The sequence below is a fragment of the Eleutherodactylus coqui genome, chromosome 7, assembly GCF_035609145.1.
Source record: "Eleutherodactylus coqui strain aEleCoq1 chromosome 7, aEleCoq1.hap1, whole genome shotgun sequence".
Taxonomy (NCBI): domain Eukaryota; kingdom Metazoa; phylum Chordata; class Amphibia; order Anura; family Eleutherodactylidae; genus Eleutherodactylus; species Eleutherodactylus coqui.
The window spans coordinates 221,916,713-221,933,793 of record NC_089843.1 but is presented as its reverse complement, the minus strand read 5'-3'; the positions used below and the strand labels follow the sequence as shown (position 1 = coordinate 221,933,793).

General features: G+C 45.4%; 1 protein-coding gene across 1 annotated transcript in view; it reads right to left on the bottom strand.

The window, feature by feature from the left end:
• Positions 1 to 13,564, bottom strand: part of LOC136573203 (protein unc-13 homolog A-like) — a 178,161-nt gene extending 164,597 nt beyond the window's left edge. Inside the window, exon 1 of the mRNA XM_066574475.1 lies at positions 13,211 to 13,564. Within this exon, the coding sequence (XP_066430572.1) occupies positions 13,211 to 13,232 (22 nt within the window). The 5' untranslated portion in view covers positions 13,233 to 13,564. The remainder of the gene's footprint in view (positions 1 to 13,210) is intronic.
• Positions 13,565 to 17,081: the final 3,517 nt, after the last annotated feature.

Below are 17,081 nucleotides of genomic sequence, written 5' to 3'. Positions count from 1 at the left end.
CGATGGTGCTTACAGCTCCCCCATATGGCGGGGCATAATAGGACAATATACCGCAATACACTTCAAATCCCCTGAGGCCTAGTTCCCACGGGCGGATTTCCGCTGCGTATCACATGGCGGAAATCCACAGCGTTGCCCCGCAGCTATAAGGTTCTATTGAATCTAATAGCGCAATGCTCATGGTGTGGAATTCCACCCCGTGAAATCACCCGTAATCACCCGCGGCAGTCAATGGAAGCCGTCCGTCACACTATCTTCTGCTGTAGCACAGTGGTAGATAGCGTGAAAACGCTTCCCCGCCCACCAATGCCCCGTCATATGACGCAGCCAGCGTGGGATGCAGGACATCAGGCAGCGGATCCGGAGGTGAGTATGGGGTCTCTGGGGGGGGGGGGGTGCCGTGACAGACTCCGCTGCGGAATTCCGCTTAGAGAGCCTTTTTTAAATTTTATCAATAAAAAATCTAACCATAAATAATTGAACGCACTCGATCTGACCGGATCCTCGAAAGTCTAAACTAATGAAATGTGATCATCTGTACAGTGATAGAAAACAGAAGTATGTAACGCCAGAACTGCGCCACTCAAACAACTGTAATAAAAAGTGATAAAAAAGATTCGGGGCGGCCACAGGGGGTGAGCGGGGGGTTGCAGAGGAGATCGGGAGAGAGAGAGAGGGATCTCTCTCACTCTCCTCCCCGCTCCCCCTCGCTGCCCCTGACCCCCACAGCCCCCCTTCTTCAGGGACGAGCCAGCAGGAGCTCGAAAAAAGCGCTGCTCTCTCGAGTATATCGCCTTACCGAGTAGGCTCGCTCATCTCTAGTCGCTTCCACACGGGCGACAGCGATATCGCTGCTATGTACGCACGATTCTGTAGCGTCACTGCTACCTGCAAATTGTTCGTGCAATTTTGTTTGTAGCGAGAAAGTGAATAGTATTTTCTAATGTTAAAAAATATCACATGAAAATCGCAAGTTTGTGCTCCGCGATAAACAAGGAGGCTCCATAGCGAAACATGGGCTACTAAAAAATCACAAATCGCGGCTGTATATAGCATGCCACGATTTTGTAGTCTCGCAATGTATCAGGCTACAAAATATTGCTAAGAACCCAGAGGAAAGTATGGGCTTCACATACATGCGATTTGTAGCACTGTCACATCGCTACAAAATGGCGCGAGAAAATCGTCCTTGTGTGGAAGCGGCACAAAAAAACATCAGATGTAGCAGTCCTTCTGCACACTTATCAGTCATTTTATTAGAGCTTCAGTAGCTTTCCTCAAGTGGCTGATTAAGTAGACCATAGTGCAGACATAGTTACATACTACCAAACCATATGTTCTAAACAAATACAGGCCCCAAACTAGACCCCTAAGTACAGAAGCCAGACCAGACCCCCTAAACTAATATATGCCGCAGACCAGACCCCTGACTACAGAAGCCAGACCAGACCCTCTAAACTAATATAAGCCACAGACCAGATCCCATAAATGGAGATACAAGACCCCTTAAATCAATAAAGACCCCATAAATGGAGATACAAGACCCCTTAAATCAATAAAGACCCCATAAATGGAGATACAATACCCCTTAAACTAATACAGGCCCCAAACCAGACCCCTAACTACAGAAGCCAGACCAGACCCCCTAAACTAATATATGCCGCAGACCAGACCCCTGACTACAGAAGCCAGACCAGAACCCATAAACTAATATATGCCACAGACCAGATCCCATAAATGGAGATACAAGACCTCTTAACTAATAAAGGCCCCAAACCAGACCCTTAACTACAGAAGCCAGAGCAGATCCCCTAAACTAATATATGCCACAGATCAGACCCCATAAATGGAGATACAAGACCCTTAAACTAACACAGGCCTCAAATCAGACCCTTAACTACAGAAGCCAGACCAGACTCCCTAAACTAATATATGCCACAGACCAGACCCCATAAATGGAGATACAAGACCCCTTGAACTAATACAGGCCCCAAACCAGACCCTTAACTACAGAAGCCAGACCTCCTAAACTAATACATGCCACAGACCAGACCCCATAAATGGAGATACAAGACCCCTTGAACTAATACAGGCCTCAAACCAGACCCCTGACTACAGAAACCTGACCAGACCTCCTAAACTAATATATGCCACAGACCAGACCGCATAAATGGAGATACAAGACCCCTTAAACTAATGCATGCCCCAAACCAGACCTCTAGGTACAGAAGCCAGACCAGACCTCCTAAACTAATATATGCCGCAGACGAGACCCCATAAATGGAGATACAAGACCCCTTAAGCGAATACAGGCCCGAAGCCAGACCAGACCCCCTAAACTGATATATGCCACAGACCAGACCACATAAATTGAGATACAAGACCCCTTAAACTAATACAGGCCCCAAACCAGATCCCTAACTACAAAAGCCAGACCAGACCCCCTAAACTAATATCTGACACAGACCAGACCCCATAAATGAAAATACAAGACCCCTTGAACTAATTCAGGCCCCAAACCAGACCCTTAACTACAAAAGCCAGACCAGACCCCATAAATGGAGATACAAGACCCCTTGAACTAATACAGGCCCCAAGCAGACCCCTGACTACAGAAGCCAGACCAGATCCCCTAAACTAATATATGCCACAGACCAGACCACATAAATGGAGATACAAGACCCCTTAAGCTAATACAGGCCCCAAACCACACCCCAAAGTACAGAAGCTAGACCAGACTCCCTAAACTAATATATGCCACAGATCAGACCCCATAAATGGAGATACAAGACCCCTTAAACTAATTAAGGCCCCAAACCAGACCCTTAACTACAGAAGCCAGACCAGACCTCCTAAACTAATATATGCCACAGACCAGACCCCATAAATGGAGATACAAGACCCCTTAAGCTAATACAGGCCCCAAACCAGACCCCTAACTACAAAAGCCAGACCAGACCCCCTAAACTAATATATGACACAGACCATACCCCATAAATGGAGATACCAGACCCCTTAAACGAATACATGCCCCAAACTAGATCCCTGTCTACTGAAGCCAGACCAGACCCTCTAAACTAATACAGACTCCAGACCCGAACACCTAAATAGAGGTCCCAGACCAGACCACATACACTCACTCCTTGGGTTCAGGACCTTCAGCAGTTCATGTGTAACAAATCTATGAGCATTTTGGGGAGCCGCCCATACTGTAGTTTAATACTGCCGGCCTATCTCAGCTGATATGTCAGCCGCCTGACTTACAACATGTAGGAACCGCTGATAAGTGTGTCAAGCTGGGTGGCAGTTGCATCCGCTGCTTACTGAGTGACCTGGCTGTAATAGTGTTTAGCGGGGTGCTGCGCACTTCTTTCTGTAAACACTACCTGTACCCAACGTCTGAGCTGCCCCCCCCCCCCCAGTTGCATCCGTGATGCATGGCACCCTAGTTTCACCTGCGGGTAGTACTGACCTCCTTCAGGTCCCTGCCTCTGTAAGGTTGCAGAGAGTCCATGTTGGGTACTTTGTAGGGAAAGTGTATTGTGATGTGAAAACTTCTCGCTGCCCGTGTAAGCATCGCTGTGAACTCCAAGTATCCTTGGAATACTACTAATAATTCTAATCCGTGGGGGTCTAACCACTGGGACCACGATAGGGGATAACTTCATTTGGTGGGACACCATCTATTAGGGCTCCTGTCCACGGGCGATAGTTCATTGCGTTATCCGCGGCGATAATCTGGCTGCAGGTAACGCAGTGAACGCTTTCATAATGTTGATATGGAAAGCGCAGCCCCGACGTCCATGAGCGGAGAATCATAGCACTGTCTGATGTGATACGGGCGGGCATGGAGGCTCTAGTACCCTGTTGTACTGCTCCAAGCTAGGATACAAGATGTGATACGGATAGCCGTGGAGGTTCTAGAACCCTGTTGTACCGCCTCTAGCTTGGATACAAGATGTGATACTGGCGGGCATGGAGGCTCTAGTACCCTGTTTTACCACCTCTGGCTTGATATAAGATGTGATATGGATGGGCATGGAGGCTCTAGTACACTGTTGTACTGCCTGGATACAAGATTTGATACAGGGGGTATGGAGGCTCTATTACCCTGTTGTATCACCTCTAGCTTGGATACAAGATGTGATACGCGGGGCATGGGGGCTCTAGTACCCTATTGTACCGCCTCTAGCTTGGATATAAGATGTGATATGGGTGGGCATGGAGACTCTAGTACCCTGTTTTACCGACTCTAGCTTGGATACAGGATGTGATACGGGGGGCATGGAGGCTCTAGTACCCTGTTGTATCACCTCTAGCTTGGATACCAGATGTGATACGAGGGGCATGGAGGCTCTAGTACCCTGTTGTACTGCCTCTAGCTTGGATATAAGATGTGATATGGGTGGGCATGGAGGCTCTAGTACCCTGTTCTACTACCTGGATACGAAATGTGATACAGGGAGTATGGAGGCTCTAGTACCCTGTTGTACCACCTCTAGTTTGGATACAAGATATAATATGGGCAAACATGGAGGCTCTAGTACCCTGTTTTACCGCCGCTATCTTGTACACAAGATGTGATATGGGTGGGCATGGAGGCTCTAGTACCATGTTGTACTGCCTCTAGTTTGGATACAAGATATAATATGGGCAAACATGGAGGCTCTAGTACCCTGTTTTACCGCCGCTATCTTGCACACAAGATGTGATACGGGCGGGCATGAAGGCATACAGGTTCTGTATGGTATCCTGCAGCATATCAGTCAACAATTGCTGTAACTGAGTTTCTAGATCGTGCAAACTCATATGCTGTGGAAGGTGGTATCCCAGATGGTCCCATACATGTTCCATTGGTGATATATCTGGTGACCTGGCAGGCTATGGCAGTGTGACAATGTCGTGAGGGCTTCCTGTGACCCCCTTGTGTGTGCGGCCGAGCATTATCCTGCTGGAAGCCACCATGAGGGGAACACACGTGGCTGCAGAATGTCCTGAACATATCACTGAGCTGTCACTGTCCCTCGTACCACCACTAGGGGGGAATGACTGTCGTATGCAATGGTCCCCAGGTCATCACACCACAACCGGGCAGTGTGCCACTCCACAGCAAAGGCCTATGTCTCTAGGCATGAGCACAACCATTGTAGCCAGTGACCAAACTAAACCTGGATTCTTTGCTGAAGACAACTCGATTCCATACCATAATGTCCAGTTTGATCGTTCACAATATCACTGCAAATGGGTGTCAAAGCAGGACATGCAATGCGTGCCATAAGGTCAAATGTCCCACAGCCAATCGCCTGGAAATGGTTCTGACAAACACAGGGGTGTAATGATGGCGCCCCCTGTCTCTGGATGGCAGAAAACGAAACAGCCGGAGCTGCTGGTGTTTGTCAGATGATCAGCTGCTCCTCTCTACTGGTGGTCTGTAGGGGCGTCCTGAGCCCGGTCACCTTGTGTGTTCCCATCCATTGGTCCCAACACTTCCTAACAGTCTGGTCAGAACGGCCGGTGGTGGACAATTCATTGATACGACCATCCAGCTTCTCACACCCCAATAATGCGCCCCCCTCTGGTACCGGGGTGAAATCTCTTCTCTGCGTCGTAGAGACGTCTAGTGGCCAACAAGCTCAACACAAGCGGAAGAAGAGGTCACAAGGAGCCTCCAAGAGCCTGGGAGGATGGGATCAGTGGATCTCCATGTTAGGTCACCTGACCCGATTCAGCAGACACGGGGACACGGCATATTCCTTGTGTTTCGGGGTACCTGCCACCACTCTTTTCTAGAGCTCACTAGTAAAACATATGGAGACTAAAGAGCGATTAGCAGTCCTATTAGCTGACGTGGGTCTCACACACTCTCCGACAGCTAATATACCCCCCAGCCTAGAGCCGTATACAGGAGCAGGATGGCCGTAACCTTTATTTATATAGCGCATGCATGGCACGCAGCACTGTACATCACTTTTTGGGTTCTGTCCCCATTGGCGCTCACAATCTATATTCAGCTCTCTGCATGTTCTCGGGGTCATGGTCATGTATGAGAAGAGTCATAAACAACTAAGTGGGGCAAGTATAACAAATATGGGGACCCCTGAAAAAGACGGATGCAAAAACCATCTGCAGCAGCGTCTTCTGTGCACCACAAGTCCCCGGGGCCAAATCCATCAGTTAACCCCTCCTGTAACTGCTCGGTCCCTCCTACGCTGCACGCATACATTTACTGTATACTGTTACATCTCTCCTTTCCTTCTTAGGTCATTAGCGAGGAGCCTCGTCCTGCCTGTTTGCAGGCTGCTGTTCGGGCATTTCATCTCTTTATAGGAATTGTGTGAGCAGTTGTTTTATTTCACGGCTCAGCTGATGCCTTGGAACCCTAGGGAGAAAGCGAGGAAGGGGGAGGTGTGCGCCTGTGCGGAGGTGGGGAGTCGCTCGCCTCCTATTATTTAAACCATACCAAGATCTCTACAGGAAATCAATGCTTCCAGGGGAAGAAAAAGAGCGAAAGGGAAATCACAGAGAAGGAAGGAAAGAGGAAATCGGAAAACAAACAGCGGCACAGGATGCATTGTGAAGATGAAATCTATTAACCCCTCTGCTGCCAGACCGAAGTGGAGTCCATGATAGGAAATGCAGATAAAAAATACAGAGGACTGCATAGAAATCCAGCAGATCTGGTGCTCTACAGGAATCCAACAGATGGGCCGTGGCACACTAATCTATGTCTGCAGGACCTACATAGACAGGCGTTCAGGAGCGATCAGTGCTGGTTAAATGGTTGTCCGGGTGTTATACCATTTGCTTACCCATTTCTCGCACTGACGCTGCAGCCCCGCGGTCCTACTAGTCTTTGTTTAGGAATGGCTACCACAGGCCACGTGATTACATGCCATTCTCCGATCATCATGGCTCCTAACATAAGAGCGGTGATGCCAGGAGAATGACGCGTCAGGACCGCGGTGTGTCAGGTGAGAGGATGGGTAAGCACTAGAGATGAGCGAGCATACTCGATAAGGCAAACTACTTGAGCGAGTAGTGCCTTATTCGAGTACCTGCCCGCTCATCTCTAAAGATTCGGGGGCGGGGAGCAACGGGGGAGAGCGGGGAGGAACGGAGGGGAGATCTCTCTCTCCCTATTCTCTTCCCTGCTCACCGCCGCAACTCACCTGTCACCCGCGCCGGCAGCCGAATCTTTAGAGACGAGCGGGCAGGTACTCGAATAAGGCACTACTCGCTCATCTCTAGTAAGCACCACTGCTTTTATAATTCTAACGGGTTGGGATCTTTTTTTTTTTAATGGTATAACACCCGGACAACGCTTTTAATTAACTGAGTTTAAAAGAAACCTGTCATCAGCTTTTTTGCTCCTAAATCAAGGGCGATGGTGCCATAGGACTTTTGAACATCATTCAAACAATGCCCTTGTTAAAATGTTCAGGATGGTCTATCTGCAGAAAAGGAATGTTAACGAGGACGTCTGATGAAAAATATTGTTTATAATTGAATCCAGCAAATCAATTTAATCATTGTATTCACAATAATGTTTCTATCCCCAGATTCTCCAGGACTAATGTTAGAATAGCGCCACCTGCTGTTTCTATTCTATGTCCACCTCAATAACTGTTCCCTGGTGGTCACACCTGCTCAGTCTTGCTTCTCTCTCTGCTCCACTGGGAATGTGGAGGGATCCCTGGAGTGGTGAGCGGCTGCTTGCCAGACGAATCTACTTTCCTTCTATGACAGAATCACTGACTGGGTTGATCGGGGAAATGTGGTGGATATAGTATATCTTGGCTTTAGTAAAGCATTTGACAAAGTATCTCAGACCATACTTATTGGGAAAATGACCAAATCTGGGATTGACAAGACAACTGTTAGGTGGATTCACAACTGGCTGAGTGATCGTACTCATAGAGAGGTCATAAATGGCTGCACATCCAAGTGGGAGAATGTATCAAGTGGGGACCACAAGGCTCTGTCCTGGGCCCAGTGTTGGTCAACATTGTTATAAATGATCTGGAGGAAGGAATTGATAGGAAACTGAGGAATTGGGCTAAGCAGCACATGTGAAAATGACTTGGGTATACTAATAGATCACAGACTGAACATGAGTCAACAGTGTGATGCAGCAGCCAAAAAGGCAAACACAATTCTGGGATGTAATAAGAGAAGCATAGATTCTAGATCACATGAAGTAATTATCCCCCTCTACTTTTCTTTCAGGCCCATTTACACGCAAATATAACCTTTCAAACAAATGAAAGATTAAAAGGTTTAGCGAATATTTTGCATAAAGTACTAATGGGCACTAATGCCTATTAGTACTTTATCAGCTTCATTTGCATGAAAATGAGCCTCTGGTAGATGCTTGCAGAACTCAGCAGGTGGTCTGAGCTCTGCAATTAGCTCCATTGTTCTGGCAAAGGCTGCTAAGAGAAAACAATGTTATCTCCTGCTCAGGTGGAGAACAGAGGCTGGGGTCTGAACCATGGTTTTTAAGCTCACCTTAAAATTATTGTTCAGCCGAAGAGTGAATGGTGGTAGCATTTACACGCAACGATTATTGCTCATATGCCATCGTTTTAATGAATTTTTTGCGATAATTGTAGCATGTAAATGGGCCTTTAGTCAGACCTCATCTGGCACCCAATTTAAAAAAGATATAGACAAACTGGAGCAAGTTCAGAGAAGAGTTACCAAGATGGTGAGCGGTCTGCAAATCATGTCCTATGAGGAACGGTTAAAGGATCTGGGAATGTTTAGCAGAAGAGAAGGCTGAGAGGAGACTTAATAGCTGTCTACAAATATCTGAAGGGCTGTCACAGTGCAGAGGGATCAGCCCTATTCTCATCTGCACAAGGAAAGACTAAAAGCAATGGGATGAAACTGAAAGGGAGGAGACACAGGTTAGATATTAGACAGTGAGGGGATCAATGAGTGGAACAGGTTGCCACGGGAGGTGGGGAGTTCTCCTTCAATGAAAGTCTTCAAACACAGGCTGGACAGACATCTGTCTGGGATGATTTAGTGATCCTGCATTGAGCATGGGGTCGGACCCGATGACCCTGGAGGTCCCTTCCAACTCTACCATTCCAGGATTCTATGAATCTGAAGTTCTGTGTCTTCTGTAATGTCAGCAGAGATGCTGAGCGAGTGATAAGAGAGTCAGACAGCGTTACTGCTGAGAAGCAAGATGGGCCATTGTTAACAGTCTATTTTCTGCAGGAAAGTAACCTGAAGATTTCCACAAGGACATGGTTGGAATGTGAGTCCGATAGAGCTGATGACAGGTTCCCTATACATTACATGGTGCTTACAAGAACATGAAACATGGAGAATACATATGATATACTATAGTTCCAATTAAAAGGCTTACTATTCCTTTCCTGCATTTTTCAGCTTAGCTAGAATATTCTACACTCTGCCGGCTCTATAAAGGTGCGGCTTTATATGTATACATGTATGAAAATATGTGTATTCACATAGTAATTAAATCACAAGTTAGGAACTACATGTTAGGCCGGCTGTCGGTCGGCGTTACCATATACTGTTGCGGATTTCCGCCGCGAGGGAGAACTAAGTCAACAATATTTTTCCCACGATTAACCTATCTTAATAATAGATTCATCGTGGAGAATCGCGGCATGCTGCGATTTTCCGCTCAAGTACATCGGGCTGCGCTTTCCATAATTATCCTACGGAAAGCGTTTATTGCGTTACCCGCGTGCAGATTATTGATGTGGGTAACGCAGTGAGATATCGCCCGTGGACAGGAGGCCTAAGGGTGTTTGGGATATTTCTGATCATACATATTGAATTATAAGCAGCATGCGAAGCTCTGTACAGTCAACGAAAACACATCTTGGAATATACATGATACAATGTATCCATTCTATTAACACAAATGTGCTTCCCGGGATAAATGCAATATACAAATACAAAAATGGCTATCTGTTTCTATTATTGATAAGGATAGGCGGGCGGATGGCAGACAGATCCAGTCTGCACTACATAAACCCGGCTCCCCACCCTTTCCCGTCTGCTCGCGTCATCTCGCTGTTTTCTATTCATAAATTCCTCACTCAGTGAAAAAAAGCAGAATCAGCTCCACGGGGAACAGAGAATGTGTGTACATGGGGCCGTGCACAGGAGGTACCGCGAACAGGAAGCAGGGGCAACGGGGAAAGAATGAGGGACAGATTGAGAGTGGGTAGGTGGCTCCGACAACTGAAGAAAAGAGTGACAGCGTGTAGGAGACAGAGTGGGCATTCAATAGCTGCCACAGAGCTGATGTGGAAAGAGAGATATGAGATAGATAGATAGATAGATAGATAGATAGATAGATAGATAGATAGATAGATAGATAGATAGATAGATAGATAGGAGATAGATAGATAGATATGAGATACATAAATAGATAGATAGATAGATAGGAGATAGATAGATAGATAGATAGATAGATAGATAGATAGATAGGAGATAGATAGATAGATAGATAGATAGATATGAGATACATAGATAGATAGATAGATAGATAGATAGATAGATAGATAGATAGATAGATAGATAGATAGATAGATATGAGATACATAAATAGATAGATAGATAGATAGGAGATAGATAGATAGATAGATAGATAGATAGATAGATAGATAGATAGATAGATAGATAGATAGGAGATAGATAGATAGATAGATAGATAGATAGATATGAGATACATAGATAGATAGATAGATATGAGATAGATAGATAGATATGAGATAGATAGATAGATATGAGATAGATAGATAGATATGAGATAGATAGATAGATAGATATGAGATACATAGATAGATAGATAGATAGATAGATAGATAGATAGATAGATAGATAGATAGATAGATAGGAGATAGATAGATATAAGATAGATAGATAGATAGATATGAGATAGATAGATAGATAGATAGATAGATAGATATGAGATAGATAGATAGATATGAGATAGATAGATAGATATGAGATGGATAGATAGATAGATAGATAGATAGATAGATAGATAGATAGATAGATAGATAGATAGATATGAGATAGATAGATAGATAGATAGATATGAGATAGATAGATAGATATGAGATACATAGATAGATAGATAGATATGAGATGGATAGATAGATAGATATGAGATAGATAGATAGATATGAGATAGATAGATAGATATGAGATAGATAGATAGATAGATAATATATAAAAACTCTACACCCCCCTGTTAAAAAGCCATGTTTTTGTCTTGTTAAAAAATCTGACAAAGATGAATCATTTCCGATTACTTTCCACGTTATTTCTACAATTCCATTGGAAGACAAACTGAGCTCTTTTAGGGTGGAAGAATGTAAAAAAAATGTGGTTGTACAAGTCTGCACACCCTAAAACTAATACTTTGTTGACGCACCCACTGACTTTATGAAAGCACTCAGTCTTTTTGGGGCGGTGTCTGTCAGCATGGGGCATCTTGACTTGGCAATTGTTGCCCACTCTTCTTTGCAAGAGTGCTCCAAATCTGTCAGATTACGAGGGCACAGATATTCAATGGGATTCAGGTCTGGGCTCTGGTAGGGCCACACCAAGACTTAGATCTTCTTCTGGTGAAGCCATTCTTTTGTTGATTTGGATATCTGCTTTGGGTCATTGTGCTGAAAGGTTTTAGCCAAGGCCTGCAGGTTTTGTGCCAACATGGACTGATATTTGGAACTGTTTATATTTCCCTGCACCTTGACTACAGCCTGAGTTCCTGCAGCAGAACAGCCCCCCACATAAAGCTGCCCCCACCATCCTCACTGGGTGTCCGGTGGTCTTCTGGTGACGTGCGGTGTTGGCTTCACACCAAACATACCTTCTGGAATTATGGGCAAAATGTCTAACATTGGTCTTATCAGACAAAACATGTTCTCCACAGACTTCTGCAGACGGGATGGAGGTTTAGGGGTTGGATGTTCTTCTTAGTTAGTCAAGGCCTCCCTCCCAGCCCGGACAAATGAAGAACATGGGAGATGGTTTCTTACATGACTACACAACCAGGACTTGCCAGAAACTCCTGCAGCTCCTTTAATGTTGCTGTAGGCCTCTTGGACGCATCCTGGACCACTTTTCTTCTGATTTTTTCATAATTTTTGAGGGATGTTCAGTTCTTGGTAAAGTCACCATTGTGCCAAATATAATCCACTTCCTGCTGACGGTCTTCACTGTCCTCCATGGTATATGTAATGTCTTGGACATGTTTCGGTCTCCTTCTCCTGACTGATATCTTCCAACAATCAGACCCCTTTGATGTGCTGTAAGATCTTTACGGACCAACTAAGAAAATATCAGGAAATAATCCTAGAAGAACCAAACTTTATATGGGGAACCAGAATCCCTGTAAGTAATGGCAGCGGAGTGCTGACTACTAGTTATCAGGAGGTGACGTGTGATTGGCTAATCATGAACACAGCCACATCCCTGGATATAAGAGGGTGTGAACACTTATGCAACCACATTATTTTAGTTTTTGGGTTTTTTTTACATTCTAAAATATTTCAGTTTGTTTTTTTAATAGAATTGTACAGATGAGGAGTCACATTTAAAGGTGTAAAGAAATCGGAATTGATTCATCTTCATCAGATTTTTTAACATGAGAAGAAACTGTCATTATAACAGGAGTGTGTAAACTTTGTATATCCACTCTACATAGAATGCTATACAAAACTGCATATGATATTAATGAATAGGTAGATAGAAATGAGATGATAGATAAACAAATAGAAATGATATATATATATGATGTTTAGTGTCTGCTAGTTACAAGGATTCACCATAGGAAGGTTGGAATGTAATTGTCGGCTCGGACTATTTCTCTGCTCTAGATCCCCGACGACTTCATCTTCTTTCCCGATGATGCTACATTTCCTCCATCAGGTGCAGCACACACCCATCATCCAAGACTATCACCCATCATCTAGGACTATACCCCATCATCCAGCACTATCATCCAGACTAACACCCATCACCCAGCACTATCCCCCATCATCCAGGACTATCACCCATCGTCTGCCCAGCAGATATATGCACCCCTGTATACATCCCCATGACTGACACGTCTGCCCGTCTATCGGATCAGCACCCCATGGAAGGTAGATGGGAGCCGATCTGTCAGCCAACACCCAAGCCGCCGCCGTCCGAGCCCGGCTCTTACCTCCCACGCACAGCAGCGACATGGTGCTTGGTGCCCGGTGCGGAGCGGGCGGCGGTGCCAGCACTCCCTCCGGCAGCCTTAGCTGGTCGGTGCCCTCGTCTGGCTGCAGCTGGGCATCATGACTGTCTCCGCACACGGTCTGCCATCTTTATGCTTCAGCACCAGGGCTGTGGAGAGCTCCGTTTGACGTCAGGGAAGGAGAGGGGGCAGAAGGGAGCGCAGCTCTGAGGGCGGAGTGAACACACCTGATTTTCACAAACCTACCAAGTTCTTGCCACTAATAGCAGGAAGGGCTGCTGAGCCTCTATATAATGCAGGAGCTATATGTCATCTGGACGTGCGAGGAGGGGAGGCGCTGCTGCTGCTATACAGGGCATCCATGAATGGGGCATCACCGAGGAGAAGGAGGAGGAAAGCAGGATCCATTGAGAAGATGGAATATATTAACCCCTCTGCTGTCAGCCCTGGATAGATTCTAGGACAGAGAATGCAGGTGCACTGCCTACAGATCCAGCAGCTCCAACAGATGGGACCCCGCACTCAGCTCCATGTCTGATGGCCAATCCATTCTCATACACGACCTGCTACATGTGCAGAAATGCAAGATGGTGAATACATAGCATCACCGTATGGTTTCACGGCTTACCATTTATCGCATGACACATTTTACACCTTGCTGGATCTATAAATATTCTCACATAGTAATTAATTGGCAGCAATTACGTGAAGACATGAAAGGTTCACTTGGATCACAATGATATTATAGCATTCGGTACATTATAATGAGTGTCAATTAAACGCCTATATTGGATAAGAGATACAATGTAAATGCTATGCAGAACATTAACACAAATGGGATTCACAGGATCCCCGGATAATTAGGGAAGTTCTCCAGCATAAAAAAAAACATGGCTTTCTCTCTTCCAAAAAACAGAGCCGCACCTGTCTGAAGGTTCTGTTTGGTATTGCAGCTTCAACGAAGTGAATGGGGTTCAGCTGCTATACCACGCACAGCCTGTGGACAGGTGTGGTCCTGTTCTGGGAGAAAGCAGCCATGTTTTTCTAATTCTGCAATATGAAAGATAAAATGTATTTCTATTATTGATAAGGATAGGCGGGCGGATGGCAGACAGATCCAGTCTGCACTACATAAACCCGGCTCCCCACCCTTTCCCGTCTGCTCGCGTCATCTCGCTGTTTTCTATTCATAAATTCTTCACTCAGTGAAGAAAAAGCAGAATCAGCTCCACGGGGAACAGAGAATGTGTGTACATGGGGCCGTGCACAGGAGGTACCGCGAACAGGAAGCAGGGGCAACGGGGAAAGAATGAGGGACAGATTGAGAGTGGGTAGGTGGCTCCGACAACTGAAGAAAAGAGTGACAGCGTGTAGGAGACAGAGTGGGCATTCAATAGCTGCCACAGAGCTGATGTGGAAAGACAGACGTGGATACACAGAGATATATGTATAGGCTGGTTTGTAAATATCAGCTATGTAAAGAGTGGAGTAATGGTCAATTTACACAGCTTGATTATCATGCCTGAGCCTAGGCTTCTTTCCCACGAGGGTATATAGGCCGTCTGTTTTCACAGCCAGCTGATATACGCTGTGATTCGATGCATTGGATTCCAATGCATCAGATCACATGGTCGTATTCCTGAGACATAAAAGCGCCTGGTCAGCCCAATAGAGCGCTGGTTTTTTTTACGTCGGGCCCAAAAGATAGTTCCAGGACTATCTTTTGAGTCAGAATACATCGGCCGCTACATGGGCTCCTATGGGACACTATGACAGCGTCTGGAGGTGGTGGTGGTGGTGGGGGGGGGTTAGCAGCGTGGCTGCTAAACTCCCTCCCTCTGCTCTCCTCCGCCCATGCAGGCTCACCTGTCCTCTCCTCCCCGCTAGCTTTCTGCAATGGAAAGGGGCAGGACGGCACGGAGCTAAGCATTGGCCTGCCGTGCCTCCTCCCATTGCTGGCTGTGGACAAGGGGCAGGATGTGGGCAGAGCTAAGCTCCCGCCCTTTCCCTGCCCCTTGTCCATAGCCATCAACGGGAGGAGGTGGGACAGGATGGTTCTTAGCCCAGCCCCTGTCCCACCCCCTACCATTGCAAAGAACGAGCGAGCAGGAAAGGACAGGTGAGCCTGCAATAGGGAGGAAGGGAAAACGAGCGACGGCATGGTAATCTCGGCCTATATGTGCCGGGACCCATGCCGTCTGAACGGGCACACAAATGCTTGATTTGTGCGCCCGTTCACCAGTTTTAGCTCTTCCAACATAGCATATATTGGCCAGCTGTGAAAACAGCAGACAATATACACTCGTGGGAAAGAAGCCTAACTCTGAACACTCATTTGCCAGACAATCAGGCCATATAAAGGGATCAACGCGTAAAATATCATTCCTCAGCTGGTTGGCTCATTTAAACAAACAGAAAAATATCAGGTAACCAAAGAGAGGGGAAGGTAGTGTAGAGTGATAGGGATTAAGTAATGGGGGCGGAGCAGTGGGAGGGGCTAGTACAGTTAGAACTGGCAGAACAGTTAGGAGAGTTACACTTAATATAAAAAAATAACCAAAAACCTCTAAGCTGTATGGTGACTAACACCAGAAGTCTGACCAATATGGGGACTGATGCTATAAGTCTGACCAATAAGGCTGAGGAACTGGAAGTAATAATGTCTGAGGAAAACTATGACATAGTGGGAATAACGGAGACCTGGTTGGATGAAAGCTGTGACTGGGCAATGAACTTACAGGGTTACAGTCTGTTAAGAAAGGATGATAAAAAACAGAAAGGTTAGAGTGAAGCGATTCGCGCCACCATATATGAACTCGAAGCAGAATAAAATGAAATGGACTCACCTGGTGCAAAGCGGGACCCCTCAAAGAGCCGGTAACCCGCTTGCACTGGAGATCCTGGCAGGCATTTAATGAGTGCTTGGGTCCTCCAATGATCCTTGGCAGGCAGGAGAGCAGCAGATGAAAATACCCCCAAAAATTGGATAACCAATTGGGGAATATGTAGCAATGAATCATGTCTTCCGCCTTGTGTTGTCAGCCCATAGATATTTATATATTGGAAAAATCCCTTAGGGTCCAATTTCCAAATGATAGTTTATTAAAAATACATAGTAATAATGAATATCGTTACAAAAAAACTTAAACCTTAAAATGCAGCGCGTTTCGGCATTCTAATGACGCCCTTCTCAAGCAAGAAGGGATCATAAAAAACAGAAAGGGGGAGGCATTTGTCTTTATGTAAAATCTTGTTTAAAACCCAGATTACAGGAAGATATATGTTAGTGAGATGAACATGTGGAGTTTGTATGGGTAGAAATACATGGAAGGAAAAATAATAATAAAATCTTTATAGGTGTTTTCTATGGACCACCAAATATAACAGAAGCCACTGAAAATCTATTGTTGATGCAAATAACAATGAGAAATTTATTATGGGGGGAGGGGGCTCTCTGGATATAAACTGGGAAACTGAAACCTGTTGAAGCCATAAAGAAAATAAGTTACTTTCAATAACTAAAGATAATAACTTTTGCCAACTTGTACAGGACCCAAACAGAAAAGTGGCCATTTTGAACTTAATATTAACCAACAGACCTGGCAGAATAACAGGGGTGCAGGTTGGGGCGCACCTGGGAAATGGCGACAATAATATAATAAAGTTCCACTTTTTTTTCAATAGGGAATTTCATTGGAAAGCCACAAAAATACCAATCATTGGTAATGGAAAGTTTAAACCGCTTAGAGAAAGTTCCTCTCCTTATGGGACAATGTCCTCTGAAATAAGAGTACAGACAACAAATGGGAAATGTTTAATACCATCTTAAATACTTACTGCTAGCGGTTCGTAC